Source organism: Coenobita brevimanus, chromosome 35, assembly GCF_032717465.1.
Source record: "Coenobita brevimanus isolate Jiangsu-jjx chromosome 35, ASM3271746v2, whole genome shotgun sequence".
Lineage (NCBI taxonomy): Eukaryota > Metazoa > Arthropoda > Malacostraca > Decapoda > Coenobitidae > Coenobita > Coenobita brevimanus.
Genome location: NC_136988.1, coordinates 613,875 through 640,175, shown reverse-complemented (window position 1 = coordinate 640,175; position 26,301 = coordinate 613,875). Strand labels below are relative to the sequence as shown.

Below are 26,301 nucleotides of genomic sequence, written 5' to 3'. Positions count from 1 at the left end.
AATCCCGGTTACTCAGTAAAAGTTCACAGACCACACTTTCACATCATGCACCCATATCCACTAGCCTCCCTATTTTGACAGCTAATTAAGTCTCTTCTTTCTATTGCTGTTATGCACACAAACCCTGGGCCGACCTTTGAGCTGCGGGGCATCTTTGGTGATGCCCCCGGCTTCGCCATAATAACGCATAACTCGCTGCTTGACATATTCACGGAGGTAGAGATTACGATACAAACTCAAATTATAACATAGGAGGTGCAAAAAATACATGAAAACTGACCTGCATCCAAATATGCGGAGTTTGTAGGTCAATGGAGGCTCCCTGTGGTCCAAGTAACTCTCGCACTTTCACGCAAGATCTCGCGGCCCAGCGTCCCATACGTTTCTCAGGAAATGCACTTGCTGACCCGTCACCACAATTCCCTATCCAAGCTCTTTAGCAAGGGGCGGCACCTATTAAAGCCGGCCCTGACACACAAGAGTTTTCCAGCTATGTGTGTGTGTGTGTGTGTATGATGTCCGCTATACTGGAAAGCGTGTATCTCCATCCTGGTACATCACCTACAGTCATCCGACCAGTATGATCACCCCCCAAAAAATCATCCATTTTACTGCACGTATTTTGAAACCTGGACGAGACATTGTGGTATCAGGGGCAACCTGCGATTTTAAGTGCAGATTCATCTTCGTTCGTCTAATCCAGTGCTGTCGCATGAGGAGAGTGGGAGCCCAGGGCTGGGCAAGTTGATCCTGACATTTTCGATGAGTGACCGGCCTCACTGAACCCTGAGTGGCATTATGTGAGCAATAAACCCCAACCATCCCTTGAATATAAACCTGCACCGGCTCAATCGGATTGGAATGCCTTCATTACCCACTAAACCACCAGGCACCATAATTCGGTTATATGGTTACCACCCAGCGTTGCAAATGGTTTCCTGGCTTACAGGAAACCATTTGGCTTGTCACTCAGTGTAAAACTACCTGAAAAAGAAAGAAGAGTAGCAAAGTGACAGAACGGGAGGAAGAGAGGTCAGACACAGAAAAAGAATAATGATGGAGGTGAAGGAAGAAGTAGGCAGCATTACATCAAGTGAGTGGATGATGGTCGCCACAACCAAACACCATAAATTCAGCAGACATTTGGTGTGTGTGTGTGTGTGTGTGTAGTAAGGATTTCAATACAACCAATCAGTCCTTGCATTACTGTATTCATAGTACACATGAGTCTGTCAAATATCTCACTTACAGTACATGGATCACAATATTCTCAGCTTTCAAAGTATATAACAACACAATATATATTTATAAATATGTACAGCACATATATACACAGGGCTAAGGAAAGATTACATGATGGAACAGGTCCTTTGATTGTTCCTATTACCACAAGCTAGTGCTGGAGGGAGATGCCTTCACGCGGTGGCACTACTAGACAGGTGGATCCACATTCTGGCCATACAAACATCCCTCAACCGTACTTCCCTATCTCCTTAAACGAGGATGGTGACAAGATGGAATAGGCCTCTTGATTGTTCTTATCACAAGCTAGCATTGGGGACAGATGCCTTCATGTGGTGGCACTGATATAACCCGGTGGATCCACTGCCTGGCTCAAGAAACATCCCTCAATTACCAGTATTTCCCTATCCCCTAAAATGAGGATGACTGATGACAGCAGGGCATTTAAGCCTGCAGTCCACTGGGTTCAAGTTTCAGATTATCCTGAGGCAACAACAAAAACAACAATAAATCAATCAATGGAGTGTGTGAGGGCGCAGATCCAGGGCCATTTTCTAAGTGGCATACGAGTAACGAGACTTCTTCAGACCAATCTCTTCAGCTATTTATTCTGCATATTACTGTATAACTTAACATTCTCTTGTAGGCTATTTTTTTCTTTCATTTATAATATCAACACAGCTTGGATAAATAACATACAAGAGGACATCAAGCTGCATCATCATCATCAACCAGTCCTCTTTTTCCAACTTAAGATGAGGTGAGGTAGGGTCCAGAGAGCAAGGAAAAAATTAAAGGGAAAAGGTGAGAAGCGTGAATGTTGGGGATAGGGTTGCAAGAGGCAGGCCAAAAAGGACCTGGGATGAGGTCATAGTGTGGCCTCAGGGATATGGGACTGAGTAGGGAGGCTGCCAGAGCTCGAGAAGGATGGACAGCCGCCATTAGGTGACCAAGGCCGATGCATGTAAGCATGTTGGAGTCTTTATAAACGAAACAAAACAAAGAACTTGGAAAATCTACTCCATCAAATGGGCCATTCACTCACTCACTCACTGACCATTCAAGCCCCTGATGTAGTCAAAGAAACAATCATCCCAGTTTTGTCTGAATAAACTTTACACCTAATGAAACACAAATACAATCCCATCACTACCAGTAAGCACGTCGCATAGTTAAATTTTCCCCTTATGTATTCGTCAAACCCTGGGAATACACTTGTTTCTCTGGCTGCACAACAAGCTGTTAATATGCAGAATAAATCACTACAGAGAGTGTGTTAACAGTATCTTCAGAGTCACTCCTATAGCCCACAATCAGGCAGCTCAAAATATGTTCTGTGTGACTCATTTTGTTGCTCTTTTACTTGGCTGTCTAGCTGGGATTTCATTTTGTTGAGGCCAGAACCGGACATAAGGCTATCTATCTATCTATAGCCAGACGTCTAAATCCTGTAAAGGGTGGCAACAAACAAATCGCTTCCATGTCGCTGTCCCCTGCCATTACAATGCCCTCCCCCCAGTTCACACACCCCCTCTCATATGGTGTACTGTACTATTATTCCCAACAGTTCTGCGATGCATTTTGCGTTTTATTCCTCGTACTCCTCCCTTCCTGTTTCTCCCATCTTTCCTGTCACTTTTTATTGACTAATTCTTCCTTCACTTCTGGCATTTTTCTGTGTCTGTCCTCCTCTTTCTATTTCTCCCATCTTCCTGTCAATTTTTTATTCTTCTTCTTTCCTTTTCGGGTGGCTTTATACTGAGTAACAAGCTAATGGTTTCCTGTAAGCCAGGAAACCATTAACAACCCTGGGTGGTAATCATATAACCAACCCATATGTGTTCCCTACATGTCAACAAGTGGGTTGGTGGAGGGTTAGTGAACCTCCCCGTAAAACAACTAACTCAAAGACAAACGGCCACCCCTTACAGGATTATGGGGTCTGGCTATAAACAGAACAATATCATCTATGGAGGTTTACTGATGACACAGGAGAACTGCTGGGCCTTACAGAATGGGTTGTTAAATCCTATGCCCAGAACCTAATACAGAAAGATATTAATAAAACAAATAAATACATAAATGCCTTAGATAAATAAAGAGTATTCTAAATCATACATATGAAAATAAATAGAGTAATAAAAAATGGATGTCACCCAGATTATGGAAGTTAGGGGAGATATGCTACAAATCCTCGTACTCATGACAGCTGCCTCTGTCTGATTCTGACTTCAATGTAACGAAAAACCGAGGCGGGAACTCACCTATTCCTGGCCAATTCCCACACTGTGCTTCCCCTATACCCTTTTCACTCTAACTTGGCCTAAAATTGCCATCTCTCCAACTTCATTGCCATCTCTCCATCTTGAATACTGAGTTGTTGCAATAGATTAACACTAGACTATGATGCCAGTCAAGAAGTGATGTGGGAAGGACGTTGAGCCAGTGTTGCCATGTCTGCTACTGAACTATGTGAAATAAGCTGAAAATGGACAAAAAAACTGGGCCAAGTTAAGGTAAAAGCACTGTAGTTATGAATCAGTGTTTGCTCTTTACTAGATTAAGAGTATGGTGCTAGAAGCCTGCAGAATGTACAGTGGGTAACTCTCACTGTACTCAGAATTTCTTAAGGAACAAATACACTCATGAATGTAGATAGTAAAAATTGTAACTGCTGATTCCATACTGCTTCCTTTGAGGTGTAGGGACCCAAGGAGACGCTATCACAGTTCAGTATAGTTAAAGGTAGATGATATTTCCTACTTCCCAGGATTGAATTACATGATCAAAAAGCCTCCAATCACCCCTGGGGGGAGGTAATAACATCACTCTGTAAGGCACTCTCATCTGTGTGGAGCATGAACCCACCTCCCCATTGCTGGTCTAAAGGATGAGTAATTGTTTTTTCTTTCAACGCCACACATCCCAACATACTGCAGTGTGTGGATCTCAGAAGAAAAACATGATGGCTACACATCCTTTAGACCTAGAGTGATTTAAGCCCCACACAGATGAAGGTGCTTTATGATACATTGTCATTACAACCTGTCGTTTATATACAATGATATAAATAACAGGTCCATAGCCAGATTTTTAAAAGGTGGGGTCTATTCTGCTGAATGTGGACTTGCACTGGAAGTCATAGGTCTGTTGCATGCTTGTTATGGGGGTCTGGGTGTATGCATAAGTGACGTTGAGAAGTAGCACAAAACTTCTGAACAACGGAGTGTGACTCTTTTTGCAATGATATTAAAAAACAGACCATGAGAAAGTGAACCTTTAAGCAGGTGGGGGAGTTGTCTGACCCTCTCGAACCCCCTCCCGGCTACAGGCCTGTATAACTCTGGGGACTGAACCAATGGAAGGTTGTTACAGTGACTGGGGTGTTCAAACCACCAGACCACCATACATGAAGGTTTTGGCCAGGAAATGGTGAGCCCAGACCATTGTGTGAGACTGCTTAGCCTCGCGGCCTGTCGCTTAACCTGAGACGCATCAACCACCTCGATGCTGCCGCCGCTGCCACAGGAGCCGGCATTTCCATCCTCTCGTCATGCGGGAGGCTGTGACTGGCTACAGGTGAGTCTGTTGGAAAACAAATTTCAAAAACACTGGAGTTTAATCATGAATATACAGTATAATGCTGGATCTCCCCAATAAATAACTTTTCCAAAATGTGACGCATTATATCTGACCAAAGCAGAAAAATGACAGCTGCATATCGCCTTGTTAACTCATGCCTGTACCTACTTACCACATTCTTCCAAGCAACCATCCCATCTCCTTCAATTCTCTCTCTCTCTCCCTCTCTCTCTCTCTCACTTCATGCTGTGCTTTTCTTTTGTTCTGGATCTTATCTCATCCCATCTTCATAAGTGGGAATAATAGATGGAGTGATAATAACTACGATGACAATGATGATGATAATAATGATGATGATGATGATAATGATGACGATGATGGATAAAGATAATAGATGATGATGAGGATTACGATGACAATGATGTTATCTGTGTCAATGGTGGTGATGATTATGACAACAACAATGATGATGAGGGATGATGACAATGATGATGATGATGATGATGATGAAGTATGTGTTGATGATGATGACCACAGTGATGACAAATGATGATGATGATAAAGCCTGTGTTGATGATGATGATGACCACAATGATGATGATGATGATAATAATAATAATACTCTAACTCACACATCACTATCCCCTGTTTCTCCCACATATACACTTACCATATCACACACTCTTCTTAGCCTTCCATGTCTCCTCCTAGTTCAGATCCACCTCCAAACACAACTTTCTAAACGGCATCAACTATTTCACTACGACAATGCGTTTTAATTCCATTCTTGGTGCTGGAGAGGGGGGCCTTCATGTGGTGGCACTGATATAGCTGGGTGACTCCCCTGCCTGGTTATACATTCATTTCCCTCCCTATCCCCTGTGTGGAGGATGGTGAACTGTGGGATGAGGGAACTTCAGCCTGCAGCCCACCAGGTACAAACCTCAGATGAACCTGGGGCTACTACTACTGTATTACATCTACCACTACTATTACTACTATTGCTAATATTACTACTACTACTACTACCACCATTGCTACTACTACAACTACTACTACTATGACTACTTTTACTACTACTATTACTATTGCTACAACTACCTTCATTACTACTACTACTACCAATACCACCTTTACTACTATTACTACTACTATTACTATTACTACTTCTACTACCACACCACCATTGCTACTACTACTACTATGACTACTTTTACTACTACTACAAGTACCTAAACTATTACTACTACTACCACCTTTACTACTACTACTACTACCACCAGAGAATCCTTCCTAGATTGAATAAAATCACTTGGTAGTAGACTGCTTAACATGAAAAATACATTAAACTAAAAAGGCTAATTCGAGACAGAGAGAGAGAGAGAGAGAGAGAGACTGATATAGCCCTCACATTATGTAGATATATATAGCTAAGCAATATTTTTATTTTTGAACATAATAACACAATATTATTAAGTATTTTCTATATTATTACGTCAAAAGATAATTAAATACAGACAGTAAGACTTTCTACATAACGGCCCACATTCTCATAAGTTCAGAAGGCTTGCTAGTATCTCCTTATGTTAATATATATGCTGCGTACGTTAATATACAGTATATGCTGCATACGTTAATATATATGCTGCGTACGTTTATATATATGCTGCGTACGTCAATATTAAGTTGACCATATATACAGTACTGCACTTCACTAGAAACTTGGTGGTATCTAGTGTATTAGAAGGATGGCCTGGTCTGCTGGTGTGGATGTGGGTGAGGCAGAGGGGGTAGGAAATGAGTAAATGATGCAGGACAGATGGTGTGAGGAGTGGGGGTTGGAAACGAAAAAATGATGCAGGACAGATGCTGTGGGGCAGTGGGGGTAGGAAATGAATAAATGATGCAGGACAGACATTGGGCATGAGGCACTAGGGGTAGAAATGAATAAATGATGCATCAAAGATGGTGTGGGGTAGTGGGGGGTTGGAAATGAATAACTGATGCAGGACAGACAATTATAACACTAAGTCAAGCCACCAAACACACAAGACATTACCCAGCAGAGTGGAAGAGGACTGGTATATATGGTCCACCCTGTATATTTAATTATTTATGCTGTCAATGTATAAATAAGGTAGACAGACAAAACATCAATCTATCTATCTATCTATTGCCTTAACATACCAGCAAATAATAAGCCATAACATTTAAATACTGTACGTTATTCAGTATGTACCAGAAAGGCTCCCAAACTGACAAGAACATGAGCAATAATAGTGTATAAAATAATGTAGCAACTATCTTCCTTACAGCTACACTAACACTGTACAAAAGCTGGGCTACTGGCATCCACAAAGTACAGTCACAATGTTTGTAACCCAGTTTTTACAGACAAGTGACAAATAATAAAGAAATCCATTTGTAAACCCCGTGTATTCTATGACCTTTCTTTTTTTCTATTATTCTTGTTGTTACTAGATGGTTTTATTTATGTTTACGAAAGCACCATGGAAGTGAAGAGGTTACTGAAGGCCGAATCTAACCCTTCCAGTTTCAAACGTCTCTATCTATAACCAGACACCATTATCCCATAAGAGGTGGCCCTTTGTTTTTGAGTTAGTTGTTTAAGTTAGGGGACACTAACCCTCCGCCAACCCACTAACTGACATGTTGGGAACATGTATGAGTTGGTTATATGATTACCACCCTGTGTTGTAACTGGTTTCCTGTAAGCCAGGAAACCATTAGGCTTGTCACTCAATGTAAAGCCACCTGAAAAGGAAAGAAGAGTAATAAAAAGTGACAGGAAAGATGGGAGAAACAGGAACAGAGGAGGACAGACACAGAAAAATAATGAAGGAGGTGACGGAAGAAGTAGGCCGCACTACATCAAGTGAGTGAATGATGGTCACCACCACCTACCACTGAAAGTCTCTCCAAAGCTGAATAAAATCATCTGGAGATACGAAGAACAAGAGGAAAAAGATATAATCGTACCGAGGGGGTGGAAAATAAATAATATGTATTTCAACCAAACACATCAGCCAAATATGCAATTCACAGGCTGATGATGCAAGACATTTCAAGGTCCGCCATGCCCTCAGAGCAGCACATGGGGGCTTCAGTAATTCACCATCATCAATCATTATCATCATCAATACAGTGGGAGACTAATGAGGAGAGTGTATGTCAGTGAGGTGGAGCGGGGGGAGAGGGAAGGGGAGGCCAAGGATGAGATGGATGGATGAAGTGGAGAGGTATGCGAGAGAAGGGGGAGGGAGGGAAGTGATATGGCAGGGGACAGGACGACATGGAGGCGCTATGTTTGTGGCCACCTCTTAAGAATTAAAGTATCTGGCAATAGAAAGACAGAGATTTTTGCTGCATTGAATTAGGAATGGGATTTTGCCATACATTTTAGTGTGAGGGTCTTTTTATCAATATCCTGGTGAACACATTTGCATACTGTTTACAAGAATACCAAATTAATAATGAAAAATATGGCTTCATACTCTCCTTCACCCCTGCAACCTGATGGCACACTATTTTATTCACACTGGGGAGGGATGCCTTCATGTGGTGGCACTGATATAACTGAGTAACTCCACTGCCTGGTTAAATAAAAGTCCTACAACTGCCCCCCTATCCCCTGAAAGAAGGATGGTGAGCTGCAGGAGGAGGCCGACTTCAACCTACAGTCCTCTGGGTTCACGTTTCAGATGAGCCACCTACTGATAGTTTTATTTACCTCAGGATAGAATTTTTTAACTGGATGGTTTAAATACAGCCACAGTAAAACCTTCAATAAGAGACTTTTCTTAAATTCAATAAAAAGTTTGGTAATATCTTCCTGTTGTGGTCCCAGGCCCATTTGAATGTAAACCCAGTGGACTGCTGGCTGAAGTTTACCCACCCCTGCAGTCCACCACCCTCCTTTCTGAGGACAGGGAGGGAGATGAAGGACATTTGTATAACTGGGCAACTGAGCCATCCATCAGTATGGGCACCATCACATGAAGGACTCTCTCTCCATCACCCATCTAGTAACAGCAAGAGTATTTTAAAAAGAATGTCAACCAGATTAAAAGAGGTAAAAAGGTCCTTCTCTGATCTTCTATGCTGGACTTGAGGATATTATGTCTGACAAATCTTTTTATACTTTCTCCTACGGCATTTTAATTCACAGATACACACACCAGTATCAACATAACACTGTGGATAAAACAACTGACACATTCCCAAGATAACTGACGCCACCGTGGGAGTGACAGGCAGGAAAGATGGCTGCATTTTTAGCTAGCATGGGAGACTTCAAAGTGGTTCTTCCTTAGTGATTTATCTCTTGCAACTTATTTTTTTTTCTTAGTTTTTTTTTATGGCATGTTATGTTCAAGGTGTCCCATGAGATTTTTTGGAAGCTTCAGGAGTTTATTTTAGGGCTAAATTTCAGTACTGTAATAATTTGTAATAATAATAATAATAATAATCCTATGCTCTTCATGAGGAGACATAGGAGTGGATGATGACTGAAAGGATGGATGATGATGATGATGATAATAATAATAATAATAACAATCATAATAATCATCATCATCATCATCATCATCTAACATCATTGCTGTCATCGTCATCATAGTCGTCATCATCATCATCATCAATCCCACTTTCCCTCATAGACAAATGCACCGGTAAAAAAATAAATGCTATGTCAACACAGATCCAATTCTCAACCATTACAGTGCAAAAAATACTGATCACATTATGGGTTAATTATGAGGACGAGGAAGATTCGAGGAAGACAATGTTGTACCCCAAGATCATCAGGAACTGTATGCCCTCCGAGAACTGAGAAATAGACCTGTTGATATGGCACTTTTAACTGTCAACAGGCATTTTAAACTCAGAATTAGTTCTATAAGCTGCCTACTTCTTCCTTCACCTTTATCATTCTTTTTTTGTGTCAGTCTTCATCTCTTCCTATTTCTCTCCATCATCCACTCACCTGATGTAGTGCTGCCTGCTTTTTCCTTCACCTTAATTATTCTTTATTTATGTCTGTCCTCCTCTCTTCCTATTTCTCTCCATTAGCCACTCACCTGATGTAGTGCTGCCTGCTTCTTCCTTCACCTATATCATTCTTTTTCTGTGTCAGTCTTCCTATCTTCCTATTTCTCTCCATCATCCACTCACCTGATGTAGTGCTGCCTCCTTCTTCCTTCACCTTAATTATTCTTTCTCTAACCCTGTCCTCCTCTCTTCCTATTTCTCTCCATCATCCACTAACCTGATGTAGTGCTATCTTCTTCCTTCACCTTCATCACTTTTTCTGTCAGCCCTCCTCTCTTCCTATTTCTCTCCATCATCCACTCACTTGATGTATTGTTGCCTACTTTTTCTTTCACCTTTACCATTCTTTTTCTGTTTCTGTCCTCCTCTCTTCCTATTTCTCCCATTGTTCTTGTCACTTTTTATTACTCTTCTTTCCTTTTCATATAGCTTTACATTGAATGACAAGCCTGATGGTTTCCTGTAAACCAGGAAACCATTTACAATGGAGGGTGACAACCCTATAACCAACCCATACGTGTTCTCTACGTGTCACCAAATGGGTTGGCAGAGGGTTAGTGCCCCTCCCCTTAAAACAACTAACTCAAACACAAACAACCACCCCTTACTGGATTATGGAGTCTGGCTATAGATAGACAGAATAACCTCCTGAAGCTTCTTTTAATAATCTTGCAGACACGCTGTAGGACTGCTTAAATATCAATAGCAATATCATCAGCAACACACTGAATTTAAAAAGGTGTGATGTGAAAAATAAATACATGTAACATGGGAAGAGGTGCTAGGAAAACTCCAATATTAACTAGAAATACAGTCCTTACGCATCTACATAAATTATATACAATCTGCAACTCGGTTTAGAGCATAGTCAATGAATTTTATGGCTTCTACACCATAACACATTAACAATCACATAAAGACAAAATATATAAACATGTATGTGGAAAAATATATATGTGTCTTCTGCATAACAAAAGCGATTATTCTAGCTGCTCACTGAAGTACTGTATGACAGATTAAAGCAACTCTTAAAATGAAAACAACTTGATATGCAAAGAACATACACAAGCCAGACTAGCCAAAGCAAGAACATAAGCTGCAAACAAGATATGATAATAGAACAAATAGGAGAACAATCAGGACTGTAGGATCAAAACAGGGTGTGCAAAGGTCTGGAAAAAGCCTCACAATTTTGATAATTTTTGAATCACGTCATGATGATATAACATGTCTGACCTTTTTGTATCACTGCTAAAGACTGTACACTATGTAATGTGGGATGCAGGCTAACCACAAATCAATTACAGATGTTCAATAAATAACCATACATATTTGGGACTTGCTTATACCTCTGTGCACCCAGTTTTAACAATTCGGTACTCAGGCCTCAACTAGCATTGCATATATCAACACAATCCTGCATACACGAAGCAGCAGGCAGGTTGGAGTGGGAGGCTGGTGGTGATGGTACATGCACACACAAGCCAAGTGTATGAGTGACAGGCTTCACACGAGGTGCAGGGACATGTGACTTCAGCTTCACACAAGATGCAGGGACATGAATGGGGCTTCACACAGGCAGGGATATGTGACTTCAGCTTCACACAAGATGCAGGGACAGTGACTTCAGCTTCACACTTGATGCAGGGATACAGGACTTCAGCAGCCCTCAAGAAACAGGTGTATGATTGTGTGAGACTAGAGCACACACAAACACACACACACATTCACACACACAACCAAACAGGAAGTAAAAGATGAACCACTGGAGGATTGAGGAACCTGTGTGTGCCTTTCATAACTGACTGAGTAGGAATACGCCAAAATATACAGTAGTTCAAAATATCAATGTTGGTTCAAATGACTACTTTTCAGAAGACTTATCCCATTAAGAGCATGCAGCAAGAGGATTCTGTGAGTATTCAAGATATGTAGTATGGAGTAATAGCTTTAGCAATTCTAACTTATACATATCGGTGTGTTGCATGCCACTGCAACCATGTTGGAATGCAAGTTCAAGTCACTCAGATTCTGCAACTTGACTTTACCATACATACAAAATGTATGCCAACTGATAAATATAATACCAATATGGTAAAATATGATACAGTACCAGCTGCTACCATACATTTCACCGGTACTGTTGTCTGATAAAGGAAAGTTCTGAAAAACTTAACAATGTACAACAGATAACACAGGGTATTATCTGCACAAGCTGCCTTAATGCTGTCAACGGCTTTCTAAAGTTTTATCAATTTAGTGCTAATTAATTACACTAAAAACAATACATCACTTAATACGCAACCTTGAGCATACGGCACGAGACTCTGATGCAAAAGCGTATACTGTGTGAGTGAATGAGATGGGACAGGGCAAATATGCTGAGTGAGTATGAGGCAGTTTAAAGTTCTCAGATTATTGTTGGTAATGTTGAAACTTGGTGCTCTGAGTCTGTGTCTTGCAAAGTGGATGGAGAAGAAGAGAAAAAGAGGAGAGGAGAGGAGAGAGAGAGAAAGAGAGAGGGGGAAGGAGTAATGACAGAATGAGCTGGAGTACAGAAAGAGAAAGGAGAGGGAAGTAGGGAGAAAAAAGGAGAAGAAAGAGAGAACCAAAAATTTACCAGTGTCTGTGTTAAAAAATACTAATCACTTTTTACCCAATAATTAAATCTGTTATTTGTGTATGTTAGAAAGGTATCTGCCCTTACTTGCCCTTCAAAAAAAAAAAAAAAGGGATAAGCAAGATATGACCATGACTAAGATCATTTACAGAGACAAAACGTGGGAGTAGGAAATCGATGATAAATAAAAGGACTCATAACATAAGGGTATAAGCAAGACATAATTCAAGGAGGAAAAGAAGCATGAGCGTGAAATTCAAGAAAGAAAAAATTCAAAAAAGTTTAAGGAGACTAAGAAGCACAAGAATGAAAATGGAGGGGAAAAAATGCAAAAAAACTGAATACGTGAATTCTAATATGGTACGAGATTTGAGAACATTAGCTACAGGGCAGCCGCAAGCAAAACATCAGATCAACTGGGGGAGGGGGGGGGGAGTTAGAGTGAAAATGAGAGGCAGGGAGGAAAGCAAAATTAAACAGCTCTAAAAAAAAAAAAAAAAAAAAAAAAAATCTAAATAAAAGAGGGAGGGGGAGGCCGAGGATGAGATGGAGAGATGGGGTGGAGAGGTATATGAGAGAGGGGGGTGTGAGTTGGGAGCAGGGCAGTGAAATGGCGGGGGACAGGGCAACTTGGAGGCGATTTGTTTGTGGCCACCCCAAACGGGATTGAGGCGTCTGGCAATAGATAGATAGATAGATAAATAAAAGAATGCTAGTCACATAAAGGATGACACTATCAATACAAAAGCTCAACCGAGTGGAAAAAACCAAAAGGTGAAAGTGAAAAATATGAAAGATGAAGAAGACGAAGACGAAGAGGAATAAGAAGAAGAAGAAATGATGATGAAGAAGAAGAAGAAGCAGAAGTGAAAGAAGAAAAGATGATGATGATCAAGAAGATGAAAAAGGAGAAGAAGAAGCAAAATTAAAGACATGTGGATTAACTCTATAAAAAAAAAAAAAAAAACAAAAAAAAAAAAAACGATCTTCGAACACTAGTCACATGAAGGAGGACACACGCAAGGCACCAGCTCATCCGAGGCATTGAAAAATAAACTATAAAAAAGTATACGATAAAGGAGGGGAGGTTAAAGGTAGAGTTTGTTAAGGAGAGTACAAGGAAGAGTATGATAAAAGAGAGTACGATACAGAGTAGAGTAAGACAGTAGGGTAAAGGCTTCCAATCCCTTATCCCAGCGCCCCCCACACACACACAGGTACCTCATCACACATACTCCAGTGACTCGTCATGTACTTCCATGGTCAGGGTGAAGTGGGTATATGAACTCTGTCGTTTGTGCAGCCGTTTCTGTAAAAACAAGCAGGCACTCAGATGACGAGGCAGGGTCGTTACACAGGGACTTGTTATGGGGTCACTTTGGGGTCATCGTGGCTGTTTAATCAATTGGGTAATCATTCTTAAGCATGGAATAGGGTAATCATGCATTTTTTGATAATTTATGAGAGAGAGAGAGAGAGTACAAAATACATCAGAGTCAATTCAACCAGTAACAATTAAGAACACACACAATACCACAAAATTCCAAACAAAACTCAATAATCAACATCAAATAAAAATAAATTAAAAAAAAAAAAAAAATCATTAGTTTAAAATCACACTGACAGTAACAGAAAGACAGAGAGAATTAAAAAAGGCTTCACATTCTATGGACTTAACTCACGCATGATCCATAAAAGGTCTATCTATCTACTGCCAGACACTTTAATCCTGTAAGGGGTGGCCCAAAACATATTGCCTCCATATCACCCTGTCCTCTGCCATTTCACTGCCCTCCCTCCAACTCAAATCTCTCCACTTCTTCCCTCCAACACACACACGCCACTCTCTCATATATCTCTCCACTCCATCCCTCCATCTCATCCTTGGTCTCCTGTTGTACCATAAATGATACAGGTCCTCTTACCATCAGTAATAAAGACCCCTAACCCCTTTCAGATCAGGTAATGGCCAAGTATACTCAGAATGAATGGTTGATTAGACTATACTGTACTTCCTTCACCTTAACTTGGCCCAGATTCTCATCCTTTTGCAACTTACTTCACATGGCTCAGTGGCTGAATACATCAATACTACAGCTATACTGTACATCCTTTCCATGACATCTCTCATACAGCTTAACATTCAGGCTGGAGAGATGGCAATTTTACCTGAAGTTAAAGTGGACAGAGTAAGGTTGTTGTTGCCGTGCCCCAATCTGCCTGTCCAAGCTGACCCATTAACTTAGCATGCTGCTGCCTTTCCATGGCAGACAGCACCTCACCAGAGTCTTTCAGCATGGCGAGGTGCAGGGAATATGGAGGAGGCACAGCCTCCAAGGGGATAAGCTGTGTATAGGTGATATGTATGAGTACAGCAGTAGTCTCAAGACTCAACCTGGACTTTTGACTATTTGGTAAATGTGGCTGAGTTCCCCACTTGTGAGTGTTGTGCAAGGCCAGATGCTGGACCTTGGCCCCACATAGCTGCCAACACAATGCAAACCACCCATCCATTATTAGGTGCACCAACAGGTGTTACATCTTGGTTACAGGTGACAGGACTATGCAGGGCAGGGGTGTCCATCTTCCCTGAGCCAGATGCGTGTTCTGGCCGCATACCCCAACCAAATATATTAACCAAGGAGACTCATTCTTACCTCAAAGTAAGATTCATTAAATTTCATGCAACTACAGACTAAGACAATGCTAGTAACATTACGGTGTTTCACTTCACCTTCTTATCTTCATTTATAAGATGAAACACTTCAAACATTTTCATAATTAAGTATACCTGAAAAACACCACACTAAAGAATGCTCTCTCTCTCTCTCTCACACACACAACTCCAGATATAAGCAAAGAATACTACTTAACTCTGCTATTATCTCTTAAATTTTACCAAACTCCTTTGTTATTATCTCTTACTGTTTTGTCCTGCTCCTACCTTTATTTCACCCAGCTTAAAATGTCCGACTAATAAAGGAGTTAGTGAAGACCATCTATACATTCTTCCAGTCCAAAGCCTTTTCTTAGCTATATACAGTACAATCATCTAGAGTGAGCCATCTATCCATCCGTCTATTCATCTATCTATCTATACATTTATTATTCACATCTATCTAGCGATCCATTTATCACTCAACCATCCATCCATCTATCTATCTATCTATCAATTTATCATTCATCCATCGATCCATTATCTAAACAATTATTAAACATCCACCTATCTATTCATCATTCATCCACCCACCCATCCATCTGGCCATTTATCATCCATCCATCCATCTACTCATCACCCAACCATCTATCCATCTACCTACCCATCTATCTATCCATCTATCATGTATCCATCCATCATCAATCCATCTATCTATCCATCTGTACATCCATCTATCCATCCACTCAGTATCCAGTTCAGTATTACCCCATCAGAAGCACAGGGACCAATAGATAAGTTACTCAGTCCTGATATTTAAGGCAAGTGTTACCAGTTGCTCATCCCTTAGCAGCATTCCCTGAGCAACTAATCCTAACACCCCTTAGGATTAAAGATGGGCCACATTTGGATCACCTAAACTCACTAAACCACCAGGATCTAAACACTGTACGAGGCTCACCCTAGACCTCCCTTTGTGCACCGGAGTGCCCAAGTGCAGAAAGTGTATGTTTTTATCTATCTATAGCCAGATGCCTTAATCCCATAAGGGGTGCCACAAACAAAATGCCTCCATGTTGTCCTGTCCCCTGCCATTTTGCTGCCCTACCCCCAGCTCACACCCCACTCTCTCATATACCTCTCCATCCCTCCACCTCATCCTTGGTCTCCCCTGCCCTTTCCCATCCTCCACCTCACTCACATACACTCTCTTCAATTGTCTCTCACTCTTCATTCCCCCAACTCACACCCCCCCTCTCTCATATACCTCTCCACTCCATTCCTCCATCTCATCCTCAGTCTCCCCCTCCCTTTCCTGCCCTCCACCTCACTCACATACACTCTCTTTACCTTATTTAACATCTTTCCTCATGCATATTTCCTGCTTTCATACTCATTTACAACAGCAACATCAAATTTACCTATCTATCTATCTATCTATATCCTGATGCCTTAATCCCATAAGGGGTGGCCACAAACAAATCGCCTCCATGTCACCCTGTCCCCCGCCATTTCACTAACAAATTTACAATGTCTAATAACAACCACAAAAACTCCTTCCATATCTTACCTTCCAGCTGTTCCTATAAATGCTGCAGTTGAAGTAGAAAGAAATGGTGACTACTGAATGGTGACTAATGAATGATGACTAATGATGACTAATGAACGATGACTAATGAATGGTGTCTAATGAATGGTGACTAACGAATGATGACTAATGAATGGTTACTAATAAATGGTGACTAATAAATGGTGACTAATGAATGATGACTAATGAATGGTGACTAATGAATGATGACTAATGACTAATGAATGACTAATGAATGGTGACTAATAAATGATGACTAATGACTAGTGACTAATGAATGATGACTAATGAATGATGACTAATGAATGGTGACTAATGAATGATGTCTTTATGCATGGGTACCAATATAACTTTTTTTTTCTTTTTTTTCTGCAAGGAAGGAGGAACCAAGGCCAAGAAGCCGGCAAACTGTTCCCTCCAAGCAAAAACAAGGTAACAGAGCCAAATTCAGGATACAGGTTCACGTCCAGATAGGACTAGAACCACCACAACAACACTAACACGAACATTAAAAGTATGAACAAAGATAACAAGAAAAACGAGAAAATTAAGAACAAAGAACAAAAAAAAAAAAAAAAATAAGAACACAGATAACAAAAGAATAAAATTAAGATCAAAGACCACAAAAAGAACCAAAAACACATGAAAATTAAGAACACAGATAACAGCATTCCTCCACCCTAACCCCATCCCTACAACAATGTATTTTGTATATTATCCTGCACACAATTTAATTATGCAAAAAGCTAGACTAACCCTGTATATGCACAAGGATACTTAGACTCTGTATATGCAAAGTGATACTTAGACTAACTCTGTGTATGCAAAGATACTTGGACAAACTCTTTATATGCAAAACGATACTTAAACTCACTCTGTATAAGCAAAAAGATACTAAGACTAACCTGTATATGCAAAAAGATACTTAAACAAACTCTGCATATGCAAAAAGATACTTAGACCAACCCTGTTCAAGTATCTGGATAGTAAAAGAGTGTAAACATTCACAATTCCATTTACTGGAAATCAGCTTTGGTTCCTATCGTGTTTACAAACTATAGAGTCAACCACAAGACACACAAAATTTACAAGACACTTCTGACACATACACAGACAAAACCTCAGCCTCTTTCACTACAATAATGTCTTTAGATGCGGGATGTTCTGTGAGGGATGAAAGTAATGTCCGGTTATCCTTTGGCTAATTTTGAGTAACATGGGTAAAATTGTCATCTGTTATGGAACTACAATTACTGATCTTAATGATAACTTTATGGGTGAATTATCTATCTACCAATCTATCTATAGCCAAATGCCATAATCCTGTATGGGGTGGCTGTTTGTCTTTGAGTTACTGTAGTTGTTTTACGGGGAGGGGCACTAAGCCTCCGCCAACCCACTTGTTGACATGTAGGGAACACGCATCGGTTGGTTATATGGTTACCACCCAGCGTTGTAAATGGTTTCCTGGCTTACATTATCACCCATAAAGTCTTCACTATTGGCAGCTTATAATGACTGAGCACTGAGCCCATACTGATACAGCATTTTTTACTAATGAGTTCAATAATTAAATGTTACACAGGCACAATTTATAATGGTGTTAAGGGTTAGCTAAAAGGGGGACTATTTTTACCCATTAGATTACCATTAACTTTAGCTCCACAACAGGTCAGAACTGAACCCATGATGACATTGCATAATACCCAAAGAACCATCTCCGGAAGTTTCCCCCACACCTCATGACACCCTGACACGTATTTCTCCAATTCCTGGGTTCATATTCCCATCCGGTAAGGAGGCTCCCTAACACCTCCCCCCCTAAGTGATTTATTTCACTTAGTACTCCCTGTCCTTCTCCGTATTACATAGATCATCGCAACTGCCATACTCTATACTGATAATGTAAAAAATTGTATTAACCAGCAATACAAAAAAAATATATAACTACGAAAGAGTGCTAGGGAGCTTTCTTAACAACCAAGATTATGAACCCAGATCTTTCATTCAGTTTAGGAAGGAACTCTTGGACTGAGGGGACTTAAAACTGTCTTCATTAACTCCTAAAATACAAGAAGTCATTCCCTTTTCTGAATAAAATCATCTCGTAATGACAAGAACAAAATAATCACAGTTTATAGACGAAAGGATGATATATATTGATGGTATGATGTAACGGCTGTAACTTGACTTGGAGGGTTATACTTTCAAGCCATGTAGTATTTTGTATTTCACTCTTGCAACCACCAATGACCTATTTGGGAGGATTTTCAAACTGGAGGCACTGAATATCTGCCTACCTGTCTACAGCCAAATGGTTTAATCCTGTAAGGGGTGGCCACAAACGAATCGCCTTCATGTTGCCCTGTCCCCTGCCATTACACTGCCCTCCATGAAATTCACACACCCCTCTCACTGGATATAATCTTCACTAACCTTTTCACTACTAGGACACACGCCTGATTTTACTTCATCATCAGGGAATAGCAAGATTAAAATGCAAACACTAGTCACTGGGCAAAAGGAATTGAATTTTAATGCCTGGTCTGCCTGCCACATTTCATTCACTGCATACTGCTGGACAGATTTCTCAAGTTCCTTCAATGAGAGGCAGATGTGGCACTCACTCTGCACACTACAGTAACCCCTCACTTTTTAAGATCTTGTCTTGTGCAATCAGGCTTTACAGTGTGACTTCAAATGTGACTCATTCATGATTTACAGAGAAACTGCGTAATTAATTTTTTTTTAATGCAGGGAAGAAGCCAAAAGCCGCAAGATTGTTCCCATCACGAAAAAACAAAAACTATTTAACCTCTCCAGAGCTGAATGAAATCACCTGGAGGGAGCAGGAAAATAAACTACACGAGTGAAATCATTAAAGGTCAGCAGGTTCTGTCATAGTACTGGGAATACAAGGGACCTTCTCATATGCATTACCTGTTCAAATTCTACAGCAAAACACTGAATATTAAAATTAGTGACACTGCAAAGAAGCATAACCAAGGTGGATCAGACTGGCATTACCAAGGAGCTAGAGTTCTGAGGGAGTCCTGAACATTCCCTCAAGCTCTGCCTCTATTCAATAGCAACTGTTGTTTTTGCTTAAATCCCACTCTGTCTGGCCAACAGACCCATCAACCACAGGTAAGCAACTGCTTCTGTGGGGCCATCCTACATGTACAATACAGTACATATACCATGCAGGGAGCCGGGAACCCCTTGTGGTACACAGCACCTCACCAGGGTTGGACCAGGGTCCTTCCATGTGGCAAGGTGCAGGAAAAAATGAGGCCTGACTCCTGGGTGCACACCACAACTGCTTGGCTCAACCCAGGGTGCACAATGGTGCTATATGCAGGCTCCTCCTCAGCAGGTCAACAATCACTCAAGTAAAGGCAGATAAGTACTGCTTTACTGCCTTGGGGTCACTAGTCCAATCACAGGATATGTAATTCAAAACAGGCTTTACCAACATTTATGCATCAGAATTTTCTTACAACCACAAAACAAGTGTAGACATACAGAGTCAGAGACCTAATACTTTTTCACAGAAAAAGTGGTCAGTTAAACTACAGTACAGTACTGCACTTACTTCACAAACAACTGCTTGCATTTCAATTAACACCTTCACTGACATACTGTACTGGTCTAATTTTCAATCAATTCAAATATCAAGAATACTTACTGCACTGTATGAAGACTTATTGAGAGGGCTACAATCTGGCACTCAATTTAGCATTCCATGCATCCAGCTTCACCCTTCCTGACTACACTTCACACATCATCATCAATGGCACAAGCTTGACTTAACAACAAGCACCCTCTCAGCCAAACTCCTCACTATACAGTAAATGACACAGTTAAATCATGGTGTTTCTGCAATATTTCTACCATGATAACAATATTTATATACAAAAATCTGAGTTCTTGTTAAAGCAAGGGATACCAGTACTTTACTGTATTATCAATTTACTATACAATGTCCTGTAGCAACAAAACCAGCTTGTTAAATAAAATAACTATTTGTTCAGTATGAAAATTGATCTGACACACTAAAAATCTTGGATTTTTCTGCGTTTCTTAATTTGCTTATTAAACAAAGAACTGGTGTACTGTAATTTATTCCTTCTCATGGAACACAAGGCACTCGATTACCATGACAAATTCAATTAACTTGCTAAAACGTGTAAAACTAGAGGGGCACTCAATGGAGCGCATCTCTCCGACAAGGGCAACGTAATTTCCAAACCACTCTTCATAATGGGTTAGGTTTTCTCATCACCAATTAGGGTTTCACAAAAAATGTTTTCCGGATCCAGAATCTGTTAACCCGCCGCATGCCAGTGCTGTTTTAAAATGGTCTGACATAATTCCACGGCCAGTGCCAGTGCCGTTTTAAAACGGTCTAAAATGAAAAACTTCATTTTTCAAGATTCGCGAGTAAAAATTGGCAGGCATGTAAGGTAACTGTTCCTCTACCATCCCTCAGGCTGTCAAGGCCATACACTCACTCGCTCCCCCCCTCACGCTCGCTCTGCCTCACTCTGCCTGTGTGCCTCACCCAGTGCTGTACATAGTGAAGGCATTTTGTAAATATTTTCATGTAAGTGTAAGTTGTAAATATTTTCTTGTAAGTGTAAGGACTATATAGTGAAGTCAAGTTGTAAATACCTTCTTGTAAGTGCCAGGACTGTACGTAATGAAGTCAGGTTGTACCTATCTTTAAGCGTAAGATAATGCATTCACAGTGAGAAAGACATGCAAATTGTGATAGATGTTGAAGTAATAAGTAATCAGAAAAGTGTACTGAACATTGCTATACCTTCCCAGCATAAATACCTAAGTATACCTTACACAGAAAACGGCTTTCTCTCACATACGTGGTGAGCGTGAGAGAGCGGCTATACCTGTACACGAGTATGCAGGACTCAATAAAACTCATTTCCGAGCCTCGGTGAGCATTTTAATGGTGAAAATCATTGTTTCCACAAAAATCTATCATTTTAGGGGGGGGGAGTCGAAAAATGGCCGGCAGTGGGGTGACCCAAAGGGCTAAAAATAGCCAGCACGTGGCGGGTTAAACAATCCAGATCGGTGCCAAAATATAAAAGATTCTTCCCTGTGACATGGGCTGTCTACCCACCAAAGTTGGTTCAAATCTCTCTTAGTTTTTGAGTAATCCTGCTAACAAACAAACAAACAGGGGGGAAAACATACTCTCCTTGTTGGAGAAAAATAAATATATAAAAACTGTCAAATAAAAATAACTGGTACACCTCTTAACACTCTCGCATGTCCTACTACTGCAATGCTATCTATCTATCCTTTGCCAGACGCCTTAATCCCGTAAGGAGTGGCCACAAACAAATCGCCTCCATGTCGGCCTGTCCCCTACCATTACACTGCCCTCCCTCCACCTCACACCCCCCTCTCTCATATCTCTCTCCATTCCAACCTCCAACTCATCCTTGGCCTCCCCTTCCCTTTCCCACCCTCCACCTCACTCACATAAACTATCATCATTAGTCTCTCCATCCTCTCCACATGGCCAAACCACCTCAGTGTATTTCTCCTAACACTCTTCTATCACATCCATATCCACCACACAACGTTCCTTCATCCACAGATAAATGATATAATACAGTAAACTCTCAATTACCCCTTGTAATTTAGCCAAGCCCTACGCCAGACACTGCACAGTACCATCCCATTGGTTCAATATTAGGTGTCGAGCTGGATGTTGTGTCACTGTCCGTCTCGATCCTCTATCCTAAAAACTTTTTCATGAGTACAAGATGAAAACTACGCATAAAATACAATAAAATAATGATACAGTACAGTAATACAGTGTCAGTGGGCTACCACTTACATGCCGGTTGGCACACCACAACGCCAGACATTGCATAGAACTGCCAGTTACGTCCTGTTCTGGTGCCAGATATTGCATAATTTCGCCGGATATTGCCTTAAATGAGCCGAACCAGCAGTGCCGGATGTTGCATTGGACCGGATATCGGAACAACGTATAATTGAGAGTTTCCTACACCTCAGTCCACTATGTCACATTTAGGTCTCTGAATCTAGCGATGAAACAGAAACAGGTGAACGTACTCTAGTATTTGAATGAACTTAATGAAAATATAAGAAAGGAAGGGTGTATCTAGTGTACCAGTCTGAGAATCTGAAGTTAGCTTTTAGGGCAAGATATATGTTATTCATGTAAATTAACGCTGAATACGGAGGCTGCCAGAGACTGAGCAGCAGAAAGGGCTGCCATTTGGTGACCAAGAGTGATGCAAGCAAGTTGGAGCCTTTGTAAACAAAACGAAATGAAATGAATATGGCAATGTAGGACTGAGAGACTACTATATAATAAATCTGAGAAATATGTAAAATACAGGTTTCTCTCTTCTCTCTAGATAATAAATGTTATGAAGAAACTGCCTCTAGTGTGGCAATGTGTGTACCTGACTTATTTTTAGCTCCCAATAATACACACACACACACACTACACTTCCATTTCTAGATATACCAACCCACACAGCAATAAACTTCCAGTGCAGCTCTTCAGTGACAACCTAGGTATCCAATTACTTGAGTTAGGACACCAATAGTCAATATGTTTCATCATTAGAATAATCTGTCTTGGTTCTCACTTGAAAAAGACTAAACTGTATAACCTGCCACCCTACCAACTCACTCTTCTCTCACACATTAACTCACATACGAGGTGCTACCCAAGTTTCTGAAATTTGGAAGCAGGGCATAAACCACTTGTCGTACTGTGTGTGGATGTTAGGTATCAGTGTCCGCACCCTTTGCTTGTTACTGTGTCAAGTGACATTGTGCAGGGTGGTGCGTTCACTGCATGTGTGTGTTTTTTTATCACTATGTCTGGGTTAGTTTGTCAATTTTAGAATCTCAAAATTGGAGAATGTGAAAGAGCAATGTGTGTGCAACACGTTTTGTGCGAAACTCTGGAAGAACGCGGCAGAAACTAAAAAAATGTCAAAACAAGCATTTGGTGTCACATACCTGTGACTGGCTAATGCGTTTTAAAAATGGATGAATGTCAACAGATGACGAAGCACATTCTGCTCGCCCTTCCACCAGTTCAACTCCTGAAAATGTGGCCAAAGTTCATGCAACCATCCTCGATGATTGCAGATGCACAATCCACGATGTTTGTGACCTTGTTAGCCTATCATATGGAACCTGACAATGCATTTGTCTGGCAATGTGAGGGGAAAATGTCCAGACAAATGGCACACAAACAAATGGGTGTTTTACTATGACAATATATCCATGCACACAGCCCTTGTTGTTCAGCAGATTTATCACCCACCCTCATATTCACCAGATTTGGCCCCCTGTGATTATTTCCTCATTCCAAAAATGAAAATTCAGCTGAAAGGACTAAGATCTGACACCACTCAGGAGATCCTGGAGAAAACTGCAGAAGGTTCTGAACAAGATGATGCTCAAGGACTTTGAGAACATGTTCCAATCATAGGAGAAGCGCTGGGATTGATGTCTGTACACCCAAGGAGACTACTTTGATGGGGATGCTGGTGATTAGGACTTGACATAGGTCCCCCCCCCTCCCTTTTTTTTATTAAATTTCAGGAACTTTGGGGTCGCACCTCTTATATAACACTGGTAGGTGGTGCCAGCAATCATCCACTCACTTATGTAGTGCTGCCTTCTTCTTCCTTCACTTTTATCATTCTGTGTCTGTCCTCCTCTCTTCCTATTCCTCCCATCTTTCCTGTCACTTTTTATTGCTTTGCTCTTCTTTCCTTTTCAGGTGGCTTGGCATTGAGTGACAAGCCTAATGGTTTCCTGTAAGCCAGGAAACCATTTACAATGCTGGGTGGTAACCATATAACCAACTCACATGCGTTCCCTATGTGTCAACAAGCGGGTTGGTGAAGGGTTAGTGCCCCTCCTTGTAAAACATCTAACTCAAAGACAAATGGCCAACCCTTACAGGTCTGTGGCATCTGGTCATAGATAGACTTACCAAAGTTGTACTGTACCTGCCAGACTGACTCATACCTTGTGCAAGACTCATCAGTGCATTTCACACAGGGATTAGCATGATCATTTCCCACCCACGTATAGGCCCCTCAATCCAGCGACAGGTTTTGTTGTATTCTTGTTACCATCAGATGATTTATTCTCAGGCTTTGAATGGGTTAACGGGGAATGTTGTTTGTATCCTTGCATTCATCAAGTGAGTGGATGATGATCGTCACCACCTATCACCCTCGGCAGGTCAGCTCTCAATAAGGTACAATTTTAGTCATGTCCGAATGGCTATGCTTTGGGAATTTTATAACTTTATCTGCATCTTCCTCTGCCTACGACCTCCAGTGTTTTAAATGTGATGTTTCCAGACATCTCGAACTGAATGGATTTTCAATTGGCTTTTTTTTTTTTTGTTCTGTTTTTATGTGCAAGAACAACCGTGCAGATATTTTGCCCGGGTTTTATTTTTTGCATAAGAAAAAAAAAAAAGTTCTCTTTTTTGCATGAGGAGAAAATAAGTTTTCTTTTTTGAATGAGAACAAAAAAGGTTTTCTTTTTTTAATGAGAATAAAAATAAGTTTTCTCTTTCGATGAAGAAAAAAATGATTTTCTTTTTTGTATACGAAAAAATAACGGTTTTCTTTTTTCATTTAAAAAAAAAAAAAAAAAAAAAAAAAAAAAAAAAAAAAAAAAGGGCTTTCTTTTTTTGCACACACACACACACACACACACACACACACACACACACACACAAAAAAGGCTTTCTTTTTTGCACACACACAAAAAATTCTTTTTTGCATAAAAAATAAATAACGGTTTCCTTTTAGTGAATAGGAGAAAAAGTGTTCTTGCTTGCATGAGAAAAAAATAATGGTTTTCTTTCTTGCATCAGCAAAAAAAATAACAGTCTTTTTTTTGCATGAGCAAAAAATAAGTTTTCTTTTTTGCTTAAGACTAACAAATAACAGTTTTACTTTTTGCATAAGAGAAAAAAATAACTTTACAATGAATAAATCACCTGTGTTACCATTTCACCCAGCGTGACTCTGTAACTTACTACAACGTCAACAGAAATGTTAATTTTTAAATGCACTGCTGGCATGTCACTCTGTCAAAATAAGTCTTTGCCAGCACATATATAAGCCAATAATAATCTAATGTTTCACTGACTGTTATGATGCCACTAAGGGTAAAGTGGCCAGATATGTCAATACTCTGTTAAATCAGGCCAGACGCTCAAATTACAAAGATTATACTGTACTGTGCCATGTCCCAAACACTTCATGTAGCAAAAGTACTTGAAAAAATAAAAATGAAAAGTCATCATCATTTTCATCATCATCTAATCGGGTGTTGCCCCATAAGCGTAGGAGCCCAGGGCTAAAAAGTTGGTCCTGACATTTGAGTGACCAGCCTCACTCATCCCAGACTGGCATTATGTGAGCAATAAACCCCAACCATCCCTTGGATCCTACACTGGCTCAATCTGATTGGCGTGCCTTAATTACT

The 26,301-nt window shown here is 40.5% G+C and overlaps 1 protein-coding gene across 1 annotated transcript in view; it reads right to left on the bottom strand.

Moving 5' to 3' along the window:
• Positions 1–1,202: 1,202 nt before the first annotated feature.
• PIP5K59B (Phosphatidylinositol 4-phosphate 5-kinase 59B) overlaps positions 1,203–26,301 on the bottom strand; it is a 198,714-nt gene continuing 173,615 nt past the window's right edge. Inside the window, exons 21-22 of the mRNA XM_080269673.1 lie at positions 3,202–4,827; positions 1,203–2,661 (exon numbers count right to left, since the gene is read on the bottom strand). Coding sequence (XP_080125799.1) covers positions 4,816–4,827 — 12 coding nt within the window. The 3' untranslated portion in view covers positions 1,203–2,661; positions 3,202–4,815. The remainder of the gene's footprint in view (positions 2,662–3,201; positions 4,828–26,301) is intronic.